At 51.6% G+C, this 12,074-nt stretch overlaps 3 protein-coding genes across 3 annotated transcripts; 1 reads left to right on the top strand and 2 right to left on the bottom strand.

The window, feature by feature from the left end:
* Positions 1-344: 344 nt before the first annotated feature.
* UV8b_00330 (uncharacterized protein) lies at positions 345-1,748 on the bottom strand (the record flags this gene model as incomplete). The annotated part of the gene is made up of 2 exons (XM_043137828.1): positions 345-1,075; positions 1,142-1,748. 2 exons carry the CDS (start codon positions 1,746-1,748, stop codon positions 345-347), a joined length of 1,338 nt encoding a protein of 445 aa, XP_042993762.1.
* Positions 1,749-3,486: 1,738 nt separating this feature from the next.
* Positions 3,487-5,277, bottom strand: UV8b_00329 (uncharacterized protein; the record flags this gene model as incomplete). The annotated part of the gene is made up of 1 exon (XM_043137827.1): positions 3,487-5,277. The coding sequence occupies one exon, from the start codon at positions 5,275-5,277 to the stop codon at positions 3,487-3,489; it is 1,791 nt and encodes a 596-aa protein (XP_042993761.1).
* Positions 5,278-5,879: 602 nt separating this feature from the next.
* On the top strand, positions 5,880-11,266 carry UV8b_00328 (uncharacterized protein; the record flags this gene model as incomplete). Its single annotated transcript, XM_043137826.1, has 5 exons — positions 5,880-6,230; positions 6,522-8,510; positions 8,572-10,200; positions 10,257-10,395; positions 10,515-11,266. The coding sequence occupies 5 exons, from the start codon at positions 5,880-5,882 to the stop codon at positions 11,264-11,266; spliced, it is 4,860 nt and encodes a 1,619-aa protein (XP_042993760.1).
* Between the last annotated feature and the right edge of the window lie 808 nt (positions 11,267-12,074).

The raw sequence follows: 12,074 nt of genomic DNA, 5'->3' as shown, positions 1-12,074 counted from the left end.
CCTAAACCAGAGGCTGCTAGGCAGGTACCTGACCCAAGTTGACACGACACTTTGAAGCGCCGGCACCTTGGCTTGGCAAGATGACTTGGTCACTCGCCAGTTGCCTAGAAAAGGAGGCAATTCTTGTAGCCTGCTGGTTTTCCCCTATAGTCGATAAGTTCCGGGATAATGCATCTGTCAAGGGCTGATTCAAATGTCAAATTTATTTGCGTGAAGAGTTTCTATTTACTTGCTCAAGAGTTCGTGGGATATGTCAAGCTACTAGAGAGTTCTTGTACACTGGCATTAAATGTTTGCCGTTTGATGGTGAAACAGGAAGCAGGCAGTGCCAGCATCTTACACTACTAGATGGTCATGATGCTCACGAGGAAAATCGTACCAGCTAAGCTCCACGACACATTCCAGAGCTTTTCAACCCTTTTTGAACATGATGACTGGTGGGGAGCTTGTTTCTGCACTTTACCAGTCTCGGTAGCTCCAGCCGTGAAGCAGCTTGCTGTGCCGCACTGATATCCGGAGGGACAACAACCCGCCAAAGGTCCAGCATCCGCGCCGCACATGAACCACCCGTTGGCGCATGCGGCGCTTTCTGTAGAGGTTGGCATGTCTGTAGTAGCCGGAATAACGATTGTAACTCCATCAGAGATGACGGTCGTTGATGATGGAGCCGGACACGAATAGGTCCGACAGTCTCGATCTGTACGGCAACAACCTCCGCCATGAGTGGCAAGGCAACCATAGAAACCTGTCGGGCAGCCCGTCTGCGTAGGCGGCATGCTGTCAGGGGCTGAAGGAGTCTCGGGCGGGCCAGTTGGCCGCCATGGGGGGTTGCCAGTAGCAGTAGCAGCAGCAGTACCGCTGCCGGTAGTTGTGATGGTGTCAATCTCGGTGCTGGTAGGTGTAACTACTTGGGTAGTGGTCCGCGTTGTGACATCTGGCAAGGCCGTCCTGGTTACGGTGACGACGACTGTGGTTGGATTGCCACCCACAAATGTTGTCTTTGTTGATGTAACCGTTTCTTGAGACGGACTTGCTCGACTTGGTGTCGTCGGGTTTGCCGAAGCACTAGGGACGCCTGCAAAAGCATGGTTAGCATCTTGCATCTGCACGCTGGGGCCTGATGATCATCTTTGCTTCTTACACCCGACGCCTTGGCACACAAATCCAGGTATGCAGCAGCCGCCGCCAAGAGCCGCGGGACAGCTAGTAGCATCTGGCGGGCAGGTTCCCACGCCGCCGCCACACGTCGATCCATTGGGGCAGCATGCGACGTGACCCACGTCAGTGTCAGGCACGGCGGCGCAATACGTTCCTTGCGGACAGCACTTGTTTGGTGAGCCCGAGTCCCCGCAGCTATTCATGCCCGAGGGACAGGCTGCTCTGTTCTGGAACAGGCGTAGGGCTTGGGCTGCCGCCGCCCTTGGCAGCGCCAGTGCTGGAAATGTTCCAGCTTCGCCGATGTGTTGCGCAAAGGCTGGGCAAAATCGACTGACGCCACTCTCTGGTTCATCTTGGCCGCCACGTTGATGTTGATGCTGATGCTGAAGACGTGGATCTCGGAGGATGACGGATGCAGGTTGCAGGAGGGGCGCAAAAGCCAAATGCTGGGCGAGGATTTTTTCGTTGGCGTCGGGTAGTTGCCGTTTGATGGCTATCGGGAAGGGCTGGCTGTTGGCGGCGAAGGCGTGCGAGACAAGCGCTAGAAGCGAGGGGGGCATAAGGAAGAATAGTGTGCATGGAGAGGTCATGGTGAGTCTGGTGCAAGTGAAGTGGACAGGACAGCCTCGAGCTTCCAGACCAGACCAGACAGCTTCCAACGGGCCAGACAGCCTTCCAACGGGCCAGACAGCCTTCCAACGGGCCAGACAGCCTTCCAACGGGCCAGACAGCCTTCCAACGGGCCAGACAGCCTTCCAACGGGCCAGACAGCCTTCCAACGGGCCGGCTTGGCTCGGTGGTTGGAGTTCAGATGGAGCAAAGAATCTGAAGCGTCTGTCTTGCGCTGTGGAGCCTTCCTTGATTCTTGGTTGGTGGGTGAAAAGGAGGAAAGAGAAATTGCCAAAATCAAGGTGAAGATGGCAATCTTTGGCTGCTTGGTCTTTGAAGTGCTGCTACATACAGTAGTTTGATAAGAAGACTAAATACGAAAGGGCTGGTGGCCTACTGCTGAAGCCGCTTTGTCAGAGGTCAACCACCTACCAGACCTAATGTAGATACGAGCTTGGTGCCAGCAAGGGTCTCTAAACGGCTGGGGTCTTGGTGGTTGGGTCAACAGGTGGTAACCAGCTGCTTCCTTACGAGGCGACGTATGTATGTATGTACCACCAGCCTCTCCCAGGGGCCAGCAGGGAGCACTGTCCAGCTACAGTCAATACTACCTCCTGGCCTTGAGGAAGCTCTGCCCAGAGATACCCAAAGTATCCTGGTCGGACATTTATCAATCTAAGACCTCGGTCACGACTCACGACCACCTCCAATACCCACCTAATCAGGTGGAATGAGGATTTCTGATTTCCCCTGCACTCTTCGCATCCACGCGAAAATCGCAAACTCGGAACCGAGTGCTTGCGGCACCCCCCACCTGCCCTTTTTATCAGGCCATGTCTTTCCCAGCAGAATGACGTCAGAGACGCGTCGAGACATACCCATCTGTCTGCAGACGCCATTGTCTGTGGTGAAGCAGATGCCGGCAGTGCTCGAGATTCAATTCGTCTGCTACTTCAAAGGTGATGCTTCACTTCACACTGCAGCTTCTTCGTTGCTTGCAATCCAACCCTGAAGCATGTGGGCATATCCTGGCCAAACTCCCCAAAGATAACCAACCGTCCATGGATCCAGGTTGCGCTTGGAAACTCAAAGTAGCGCGAGGTTCTGTAGGGTAGGTAGGGTAGGTAGGTAGGTACCTAAAATACCAGGCGTAGAGAGCATTTAGTAGAAAGGATCAATGGCAGAAAGGATGACATTTGCTTCAGCGACTGATGGCTCATTCCTCATTTGAGCCCTTCAACACGTTGGCTGCTTTGAACGACTCCCAGGGACTACAGGACTACAGCGCGATTCTGTTATCGCGAATCCTAGTGCCCTTGGACAACGAGACGAAAACAATGACACTAACGAACGCTACGTACGTCCTGGCAACTAGATTTAAACCATCATTCGAGTCATTTGCCACCTCGACCGTTGCAAAGAGAGCATGCAGAGAAATTCAGCACATGTGCCAATCCATCCATCACAGTATCACTGCAGCCTTTTCAAAAAAAAAAAAAAAAAAAAAAAAAAAAAAAAAAAAAAAACACACACACACACACACACACAACATATATATATATACAGCCTGGCTTTGCATTCTGGTCAAAAACACTCGCAGGGGCGGAGTTGTTCGTGCGAATTACGGCTTAAAATGCGCACCAGTAGTGGTACATACATACAATATTATATTATATACATGATAGTCCAAGGGCAAAGGCAAGACTTTTGCTGTGCATTTCAAAATAATGTCTCACCGCCCCCTGTTGCGGGCGATGTTCTACCCATGATGCTCCGCACTTGGTGAGAAAATGCGTCATGCTTTTCTGGCATCGCGGCACTCCTGACAAACGTGTGGCAGAGCAAACCAGCTGCAACGCTGACATTCAAGCTATCCACAGAGTTCCCCTGAGAAAACTTGGGCACGGAAAGCTCAAAATCCGAAGCCATCTTGACCTGCCGTGGGAGGCCGTAACCCTCGTTCCCAAGGACCAACACGCACGGGTGCTGATCCAAGGGCCTGGCTTGCTCGATATCGTATGCAGAGATGAACTTTTCACCGTGTATCTTGATGAGCTTTTTCTCTGGTGGTGCTACAGCAGCATAAGCCTTCCAGCCGGCGGCTCTCGAGTCTTCCAGGAACTGCACGGGTGAGTCTACTGTGAATATGGCGACTTCTTCCGCGGCCCCAGCTGCGGATTTGAGCACCACTGGCGATAGGGTGGAGGAGTTGCGATTGGTGATTCCTACAGCATCGACGCCCATGTAGCTCGCTGTTCGAAGCATAGCCCCCAGATTGCCCGGGTCAAGAATTTCATGCAGCAAGAGCACAAACGGCTTCGACGTAGCAGAATTGTTGGACTTGGGGAAAAATGTGCTTTCTCCGTTCACAGCCTTTTCCTCTTTCGTCTGATGATCGAGTACGACGTGGAATCCGAGTCTGGACGTTGACTCCTCCAAGTTGCCCAGAGACTTGACAGGTAGTTGGCAAAGTGGCGACGTCTCGAGCACCAACCCGTTGTGCGGCCGGCCCATGCTCATCTTGTCCATTAACCGCTGGTCTTCGGTCGGCACAATAGTGACGGGGACACCGCGCGACTTGGCCAGATGTATCACAGCATCGTCGTCTTTCGTGTCCCTCCTGTTTTCTCCGCCATACACATACAGCTTGTATATCTGCCGTCTGCCTTGATTAAGCGCAGCTTTTACGACGGATTTTCCGTACAAGAACTGAGAAGCTGCTGTTGTATACGTAATGTTCACGGGCATCATGTCTCGCGTTCTTGGTCTCGCTGATAAATCTTGATTCCGGTCATCGTCTTGTTCGTCTCTTGGTTCCCGACGGTCTCGGCTGTGGAGCGGACGACGAGGTACGTCTCTTGGTTCCCGACTGTCTCGGCTGTGGAGCGGACGACGAGGTACGTCTCTTGGTTCCCGACTGTCTCGGCTGTGGAGCGGACGACGAGGTACGTCTCTTAGTTCCTGACGGTCTCGGCTGTGGAGCGGACGACGAGGAAGTGGTTCATCTCGATCGCCGTGCCGCCTCGAACCAGTGCTGGCAAGATATGGTCTTGGACGCACGGGCTCTTGCAATTCAAGCGAGGCGGCTGTATCCTTTAACGAGCCATGCTTCAGTTGAAACACCAAGCTCCGCTTGCCAAAGGACGCTCCAGGGTCGAGGAATCGTTTTCTTCTCGTCTGTCGACCAGCGTCTTCGTCTGCTTCAGCTTCTGATGCTTCGTGACCAAGCTTCTTGAGGAGCTTCTGCTTTTGTCGAGGGGATGTCGCGCCGGCCAGCGCCTTGGTTGTTCTATCGAAAATGGAACTACGCGGATTCCCTGCGTGGCCTTTGTAGGCCGAATTTCGTGCCTCGCCAAACTGGGCTCTCTCCGATCGCCTTAGGCCTCTGTGTATCGCGGAAAAGCTACCATGGCGCACTGTGCCGAGGGCAGAGTAGGCAATGCTGATTCGGAGAGTGAGGAGGACCTTGCAGCGTGAGGGAGCGCAGGCTAAATTCGCTGCGTTTGACATGGCATCTCGAGCGGCCAGATATATACTGAATTTTATCCTGGCTGGAGGGTAAAGGAAAAAAAGGGCGGGCGACAATGCAAATATGGCTGGAGAGGTTAGCTGATAACGGCTAGCCTTAGGTACCTAGGTACCCGGGTATCTGGCTAAGGCCTGGTTGAATGGGTCGGGACTCGGGCCGTCTTAAATATTTTCTGCCACCAAACAACTTTAAAAAGAAATATAGGTATATATCTAGCAGGGCGGTGAGACCATACCCGCTCCTTCCGCCTGCAGGAACTTCGCGTGTTGTTGTTGGGGGCGTATTTCGGATGATCCACCCATCCTGGTTCCACAACTCAACCCGTGTCAAAATGGGATTTATCAATAACCTGAACGTTTAAAGTTCCATTCCTAAGTCCGTACTACAGGCAAACAACGCCAATTCGGCATTCCATGCGGCAGAGCGTCAACATCTATACTTGGTTTGGGGGCAGTATCCAGATTCGTTCTGAGCCGTCCCTTATCAGGGGGAACTTTCGCTTGAGCCGGGAGTAATCTTTCCATTGGTACAAGGCTTACCACCATCAATAGCACCCCGTTCATGAGCCGGCAAACGCAAGCAGATGGAGGATGACGAGTCCGCATCTGTTGCAGCTCAGCTTGCAGCAGACGCTAGTAATGCCAAGCCCGATTCACCACCGGGATTCTCATTCGACTTCTGCCGAAGCCCCGTCAACCCTGACAGCTCTAGCGATGACATTGCGACACGGGCAACTGAGGCAGAAGATTCTTCACTGGACGTCTCGGGCAATACGCAGGGTCTTCAGGTCCTGATCCCTGCTATTCCAACCGAGTTTCGAGAGCAGTACAAAGAGATTCATAGCACAGTCGTGGAAAAAGTGTTGGTATTAACGGACCCTGTCGGCTCAGATGACATCCTCACAGTTGAGTTCACTGATGGAACGCAACGCAATGTATGTATTACCTGCCCTTTTCAATACATCTTTGGCTTTTTTTCTTCTTCTTCCCTACATTGATTAAAGGCCCTATTTCGTCTTATTTCTCTTTCACCCCACTCCGCGTTCACTTCGATTTCGGGTTTGGGTTTCCTCAGTCTGAAGTGAAAGTGAATCGCAATATTCTTTACTATTGTTTCTTCACTTCACCTTCGTACCTTCACGCAGACTCTCTACTTTGCTTCAAGGAGAAAGAGAGAATGACTTGGACTTCCATCTTTCCCAAAAACTAGCTGACATCGTACCAAGATTACGCTGCGCGAAGTAAAACTACTCGAGAACGGCATGCAGGCACTAGACACCTGCTTCATGAATGTGAAGCGAGCAACTCGAAATCGCAAGCATGGATATTATGACGAAGCGCTGTCGAATGAAAGCTCTGACGAGTCCGTTGAGGCTGACTCCATGGACCTGGATAGCGACAACGACAGCGAGGTCATGCTGAGTACAACTCGAACAAGAACACTGAGGCCGAGAATCTACCATTCGACTGCGGAATCATCGAAGCTTGAAGAAGACAGCGAGGATCTCGATCTTGCTTCAACATCCCAAAGACGTAGCTCTCGAAAAAGACAAACCCGATTTCCGGACTCTATATTGCAGGAGGCTCTCCAACCAAAGCGGCCCCAAAGGCAACAACTGCTCGAAGCCGGCAACGGGGACGAAGACGAAGACGATTTTTTCCTGCCTATTACATCTGATTTAGTTCACGGGGGTAAAAAGAGGAAAAGGAAGCTGCAGCGTGTTCGTCCCCAAAGAGCCCACCAGGCTCGCTCAACACGGAGAGCCTCCAGCGCCTCTGACATAGAGTTTGAGCCACCCAGAAGATCGACACGAGCCACGCGAAACATTAGCTATACACAAGAAGAATTGGATGTAGACGAGGACTCTTATTATAGAGTCGAAGAGACCACCCCGGGAGCCCCAAAACTGGTCTCTGTCAAGGAACACTTTCGACCGTTGCCACCAGATTCGTCCTTCGCCTCTGTGCACATGAGCATGTGCTACACTTGTCAAAGCTCAAATAACGGTCAGCTTATATTCTGTCAAGGTTGTAGCTACTCTTACCACAAACAATGCATCGGGTCCAGAAGCGCAAGAGAGCACTTGGTCACCAAAATAGGAGAGGCAAGCTTCGTGTTGCAGTGCCGATTTTGCATTGAATTCCAGCAGAGAAAAGATGGCCTAGCCCCGAGACGTGCCATGTGCCAAGCCTGCAAATCGAGTGGTGTTTCCTGCGCTCCATTCTCGAAGAGACAGACAATTCGACAGGAAGAGAAGTTGCGAGAACAAAACGACGGGGTAGACCCAGTAACTGATGTTGCCCAAGATCTCATCAATGCCACCGGGAATGTTCTCTTTCGTTGCCGCCGATGTCATAGGGCCTGGCATCAGAGCCATTTGCCCCGGATCGGTAGCCCAAGTGCCCTTGCTGACCAGCCCAATGGGGCACTTAAGGATTACTCCATCGATTGGCATTGCAATGAATGTACTTCTGCACAACAAAAGATACAACGGGTCGTTGCTTGGCGGACCAAAGACTCTGCGGTATCCGGAGTTCCGGCATTCTCAGATTTTGTTGACGATGACAAGGAATATCTTGTAAAGTGGGATACCTTGTCCTATTTCCATTGCACTTGGATGCCAGGTGCTTGGATAGCTGGAGTGGCAGTAGGGTCAGCGCGAACCGCATTCGCAAAGCGAGCAAATGAAGCCGACTTGTTCAAGTTGACCACAAAGGACGCCATCCCAGAGGAGTTACTTACGATAGACATCGTTTTCAGGGTGAAGCTGGCACCTACTGCGTTGCCCGGCGTCACAGAGGAGGATGATCTCGCCAACGTGTCGCATGTCAGCCAGGCTTTGGTAAAGTTTCAAGGACTTGGGTATGACGATGTGGTATGGGACAAACCTCCTTCAGAAGACTCGCGTGAACTGTACACTGCGTTCGAGAATGCTTATCGCGATTACTTGGCCGGGAAAAACTTCAAGCACTCTCCCTGGCCCAAAATGAAGGAACGAATTAATAGTTTCCAAAACAGGGAGTTTGAGAAGATTGGGACCCAGCCCGTCGGCTTAAGACGAGGAAAGCTCATGGCATATCAGTTGGAAGGTCTGAACTGGCTTGTTTCCAACTATCACGATGGCCGAAGCATTGTCTTGGCTGATGAGATGGGGTTGGGCAAAACTGTGCAAGTTGTTAGCCTCATAACCTACCTTGTGCAAGAAAGACCGCAGGTAGGACTCTCGACCCTCACTATTTTGGCTGTTGCTCGTCTTACTTACACGAAGAAAACAGTGCTGGCCGTTTCTGGTTTCGGTGCCGAACGCAACCTGCCCGAATTGGCGCCGCGAATTCAAGCAATGGGCCCCAGAATTACGGGTGGTCACTTACCATGGGGGCAGGGAGTCGCAACAACTTGCGTACAAGCACGAGCTATTCCCACGCGGAGACCGTGATATGACGGCACATGTCGTAATCATGTCTTACGACTCGACCCAGGACCCCAAGACTAGCGAACTGTTCAGTTCTGTGCGCTGGGCGGGACTTGTTGTAGACGAAGGTCAACGACTCAAAAACGACCGCAACCTGCTATATCAGGCGTTACGCGCCATGAAGATCCCATTCCGCCTGCTACTGACAGGGACACCACTGCAGAACAACAAGAGGGAACTGTTCAATCTCATTCAATTTATAGATAATTCTCAGAACGCCGAGAAGTTAGACGAGGAATTCCAGGTGCTAGATAAAGAGACGTTGCCGAAGCTGCACGACAAGATTCGACCTTACTTTCTGAGACGGACAAAGGCTGGCGTACTGAAGTTTCTACCTCCCATGGCTCAAATTATTCTCCCAGTAACCATGACGGTCATTCAGGAAAAGCTTTCAAAGAGCATCATGGCCAAAAACCCTCAACTGATCAAGGCCATTTTCGCCAACGGTAAGATGACTTTGAAGGAACGCGGCAGCTTGAACAACATTTTGATGCAGCTTCGAAAATGTCTCTGCCACCCTTTTATGTATTCAGATGCGATTGAAGAGAAAAACGTTGATGCAGTTGTTGAGCATCGGAACCTGGTAGAAGCCTCAGCAAAACTTCTCCTACTTGAAGTGATGCTTCCGAAGCTGAAAGAGCGCGGCCACAGAGTGTTAATCTTCAGCCAGTTCCTGCAGCAACTGGATATTCTGGAGGATTTTCTCAACGGTATCGGGTATCAGTTTAAAAGACTCGATGGCAACCTTTCAAGCATGGAGAAGCAGCGTCGCATCGATGCTTTCAATGCTCCAGATTCGCCCATCTTTGCTTTCCTGTTGTCCACACGCGCTGGAGGCGTTGGAATCAACCTGGCAACGGCCGACACAGTGATCATCATGGATCCAGACTTCAACCCTCATCAAGACATCCAAGCATTGTCTCGAGCTCATCGTATCGGGCAGAAGAAGAAGGTGCTTTGTTTCCAGCTCATGATGAAGGATACTATTGAAGAAAAAATCATGCAAATAGGAAAGAAAAAAATGGCACTTGACCACGCGCTGATTGAAAAAATGGACGATGAAGAGCTAGCGGGCGATGACTTGGAGTCGATTCTTAAACATGGTGCTCAAGCCTTATTTAGTGACGATTACCAGAAAGGGGCTATCCACTACAATGACTCTTCTGTTGACAAACTTTTAGACCGATCTCAGATGGAGCAGACAAAAGTTGACGAAGAGGGGTCTGCAGAAGCACAGTTCTCGTATGCCAAGGTCTGGGCCAACGAAAAAGCCGCCTTGGAAGACGGACTAGGCGCCCCAGCAGAGTCTGAAGCTCCGACACTCATCTCGTCGAGTGTGTGGGATAAGATTCTGGCCGAAAGAGAGGCTGAAGCCCGACGACAGGCCGAAGCGAATCAAGAGAGGCTCGGAAGAGGCGGGCGGCGGAGGACGGTAGGTTTCATGCTGGTGACTCTGTGGATTGACGGTGCACTGACGCTACGTGTTAGACTACGAATTACGCAAAGGACTCATTGCAGGGCTATCTTCAGGACGGTGAGGCTGCAAACGAGTTGCCTTCATCATCAGATGAATTCGCTTCGGGCGACGGGTCGTCTTCGTCTGACGAAGACGTCGTATTGATGAAAGGTAAAGCAGGAAAGAATTCTCCAGCCAGACGCGCACCTACTTCACCTGCACCTAAGCATGCACGAACAAGTCACAACAAGGAGATCAAGACAGCAAAAGTTATTGACAGTCGAGCTAAGCAGAAGAAGCCGCCGAACCCCTCCCCTCGTCGAGACGCACCGCGATTCCTGGCAAAGGAAACCCCGGCGAAGGGGACGACGAACTCCAAGGCCAAATCGGCCCACCCGAAGCCGGGTCTCAACGGTCGTCTGGCAAAGTCGGCCAACCCGGCGCAGAAGCCAAAGGGAGAATCAAGGCAAAGTATAGCGGCCCGACGACGCACCAAAGCAACCAAGCCGCGGACGCGCCTCAATCCAGCCGCGGATCGTATGGTCAACCCGTCCCCAACTCCATCGTTAATAATGGTTATGCCCCAAACACCAACATGCTCAACATAGGTCATGGCGGCTTCCAGAGCTCCGCGTACCCCGCAGTCTTCAACCAGCAGCCGATGTGGCCCCCCCATGGCAACTTGGCTAGGGACAGAAAACAGCAGGGCGCCGCGAGCAGCAACGATGCTGCGACTTGCTGGCCGGTTTTGTGGCACACTGCCCCGGGATCTCGGAATCTGCAAGTGCCGCAACAACTGCCGCACGAACCTCCTCGACAACAAAAACAACAACAGCAACAAGTACAACAACAAGTGCAACAAGTGCAACAACGAGTGTCAACTGAGCTTTCGACACGCCGCATTACAGAATCGCAAATACGAGTCACAATGGACATGGTCAAGCATTCTTCCATCTCGGATGCTGTCAAGGACCAATATCTGGCTGCGCTGGGCAAAAGGCTCTATGAAACATATCAGGTAGGGAAATCGGGTCAAGCTTAGCTGTGAACAAAAATACAGATGCTTTCAGTTTCGATTCAGAGGCGTCTGGCAGGATTATTGAGGATTATTCCCAGGATAGAGGATTGATTTTATTTTATTTTTTATTTTTTATTTTTTTTTTAGCTAGATAAGCACCCGAGCTAGGCCAAGTTAGGCTTGTGACTGCTAAGCAATCTGACGATAGAGGTGGCTCCCAGCCTAGATTGTTGCAAGAGCTTCCAGGTGATGAATCTATTGATGATGAGACATTAGCAATGGCCGACTCCGTATTGTAGACTGTGTGCTCCTTACCGAGTACCTACGGAGAGTTTTAGAACGGGTAATGGGCGGGCGGGGTCTTGAGAGATTTGGCCAAGTCCAGTGCGTGCCAGTGCGCAAAGTTGTACAGTGTAACCCGTACTGTAGGGCTGTAGGTTGTATCAACAACTGGGGACAGTGCGGAAGCAAACAATGAATCAATCCCCAAGCAAGCTCTACCTGGATGCCGCAAGTTACTGTATAACCAACCCGGCTGCCTGCACTCTTCTTTCCATTCCACCACGCAGGGACACGAAGCTTGTCATTGCATACTGATACTGCATAGTCCCAAAGGGCGCGTTTCACAAATCTACACACTTCTGCCCCGGGTCAACGAAAAATCAAATCTGGCATCGCATCGGATGTCTTGGCATGAAACTCTCCCCAAACAAGGCCAACGCCAACGCCAACGCCAACGCCAGTGCCAGTGCCAGTGCCAGTGCCAGTGGCAGCTCGACCTTCAGACACACGCTCAACACTGGCCCACGCACGAAACAACATCCTAGCTAGT

This window comes from Ustilaginoidea virens, chromosome 1, assembly GCF_000687475.1.
Source record: "Ustilaginoidea virens chromosome 1, complete sequence".
NCBI classification, from domain to species: Eukaryota; Fungi; Ascomycota; class Sordariomycetes; order Hypocreales; family Clavicipitaceae; genus Ustilaginoidea; species Ustilaginoidea virens.
This window is presented reverse-complemented; position numbering and strand designations above follow the sequence as displayed.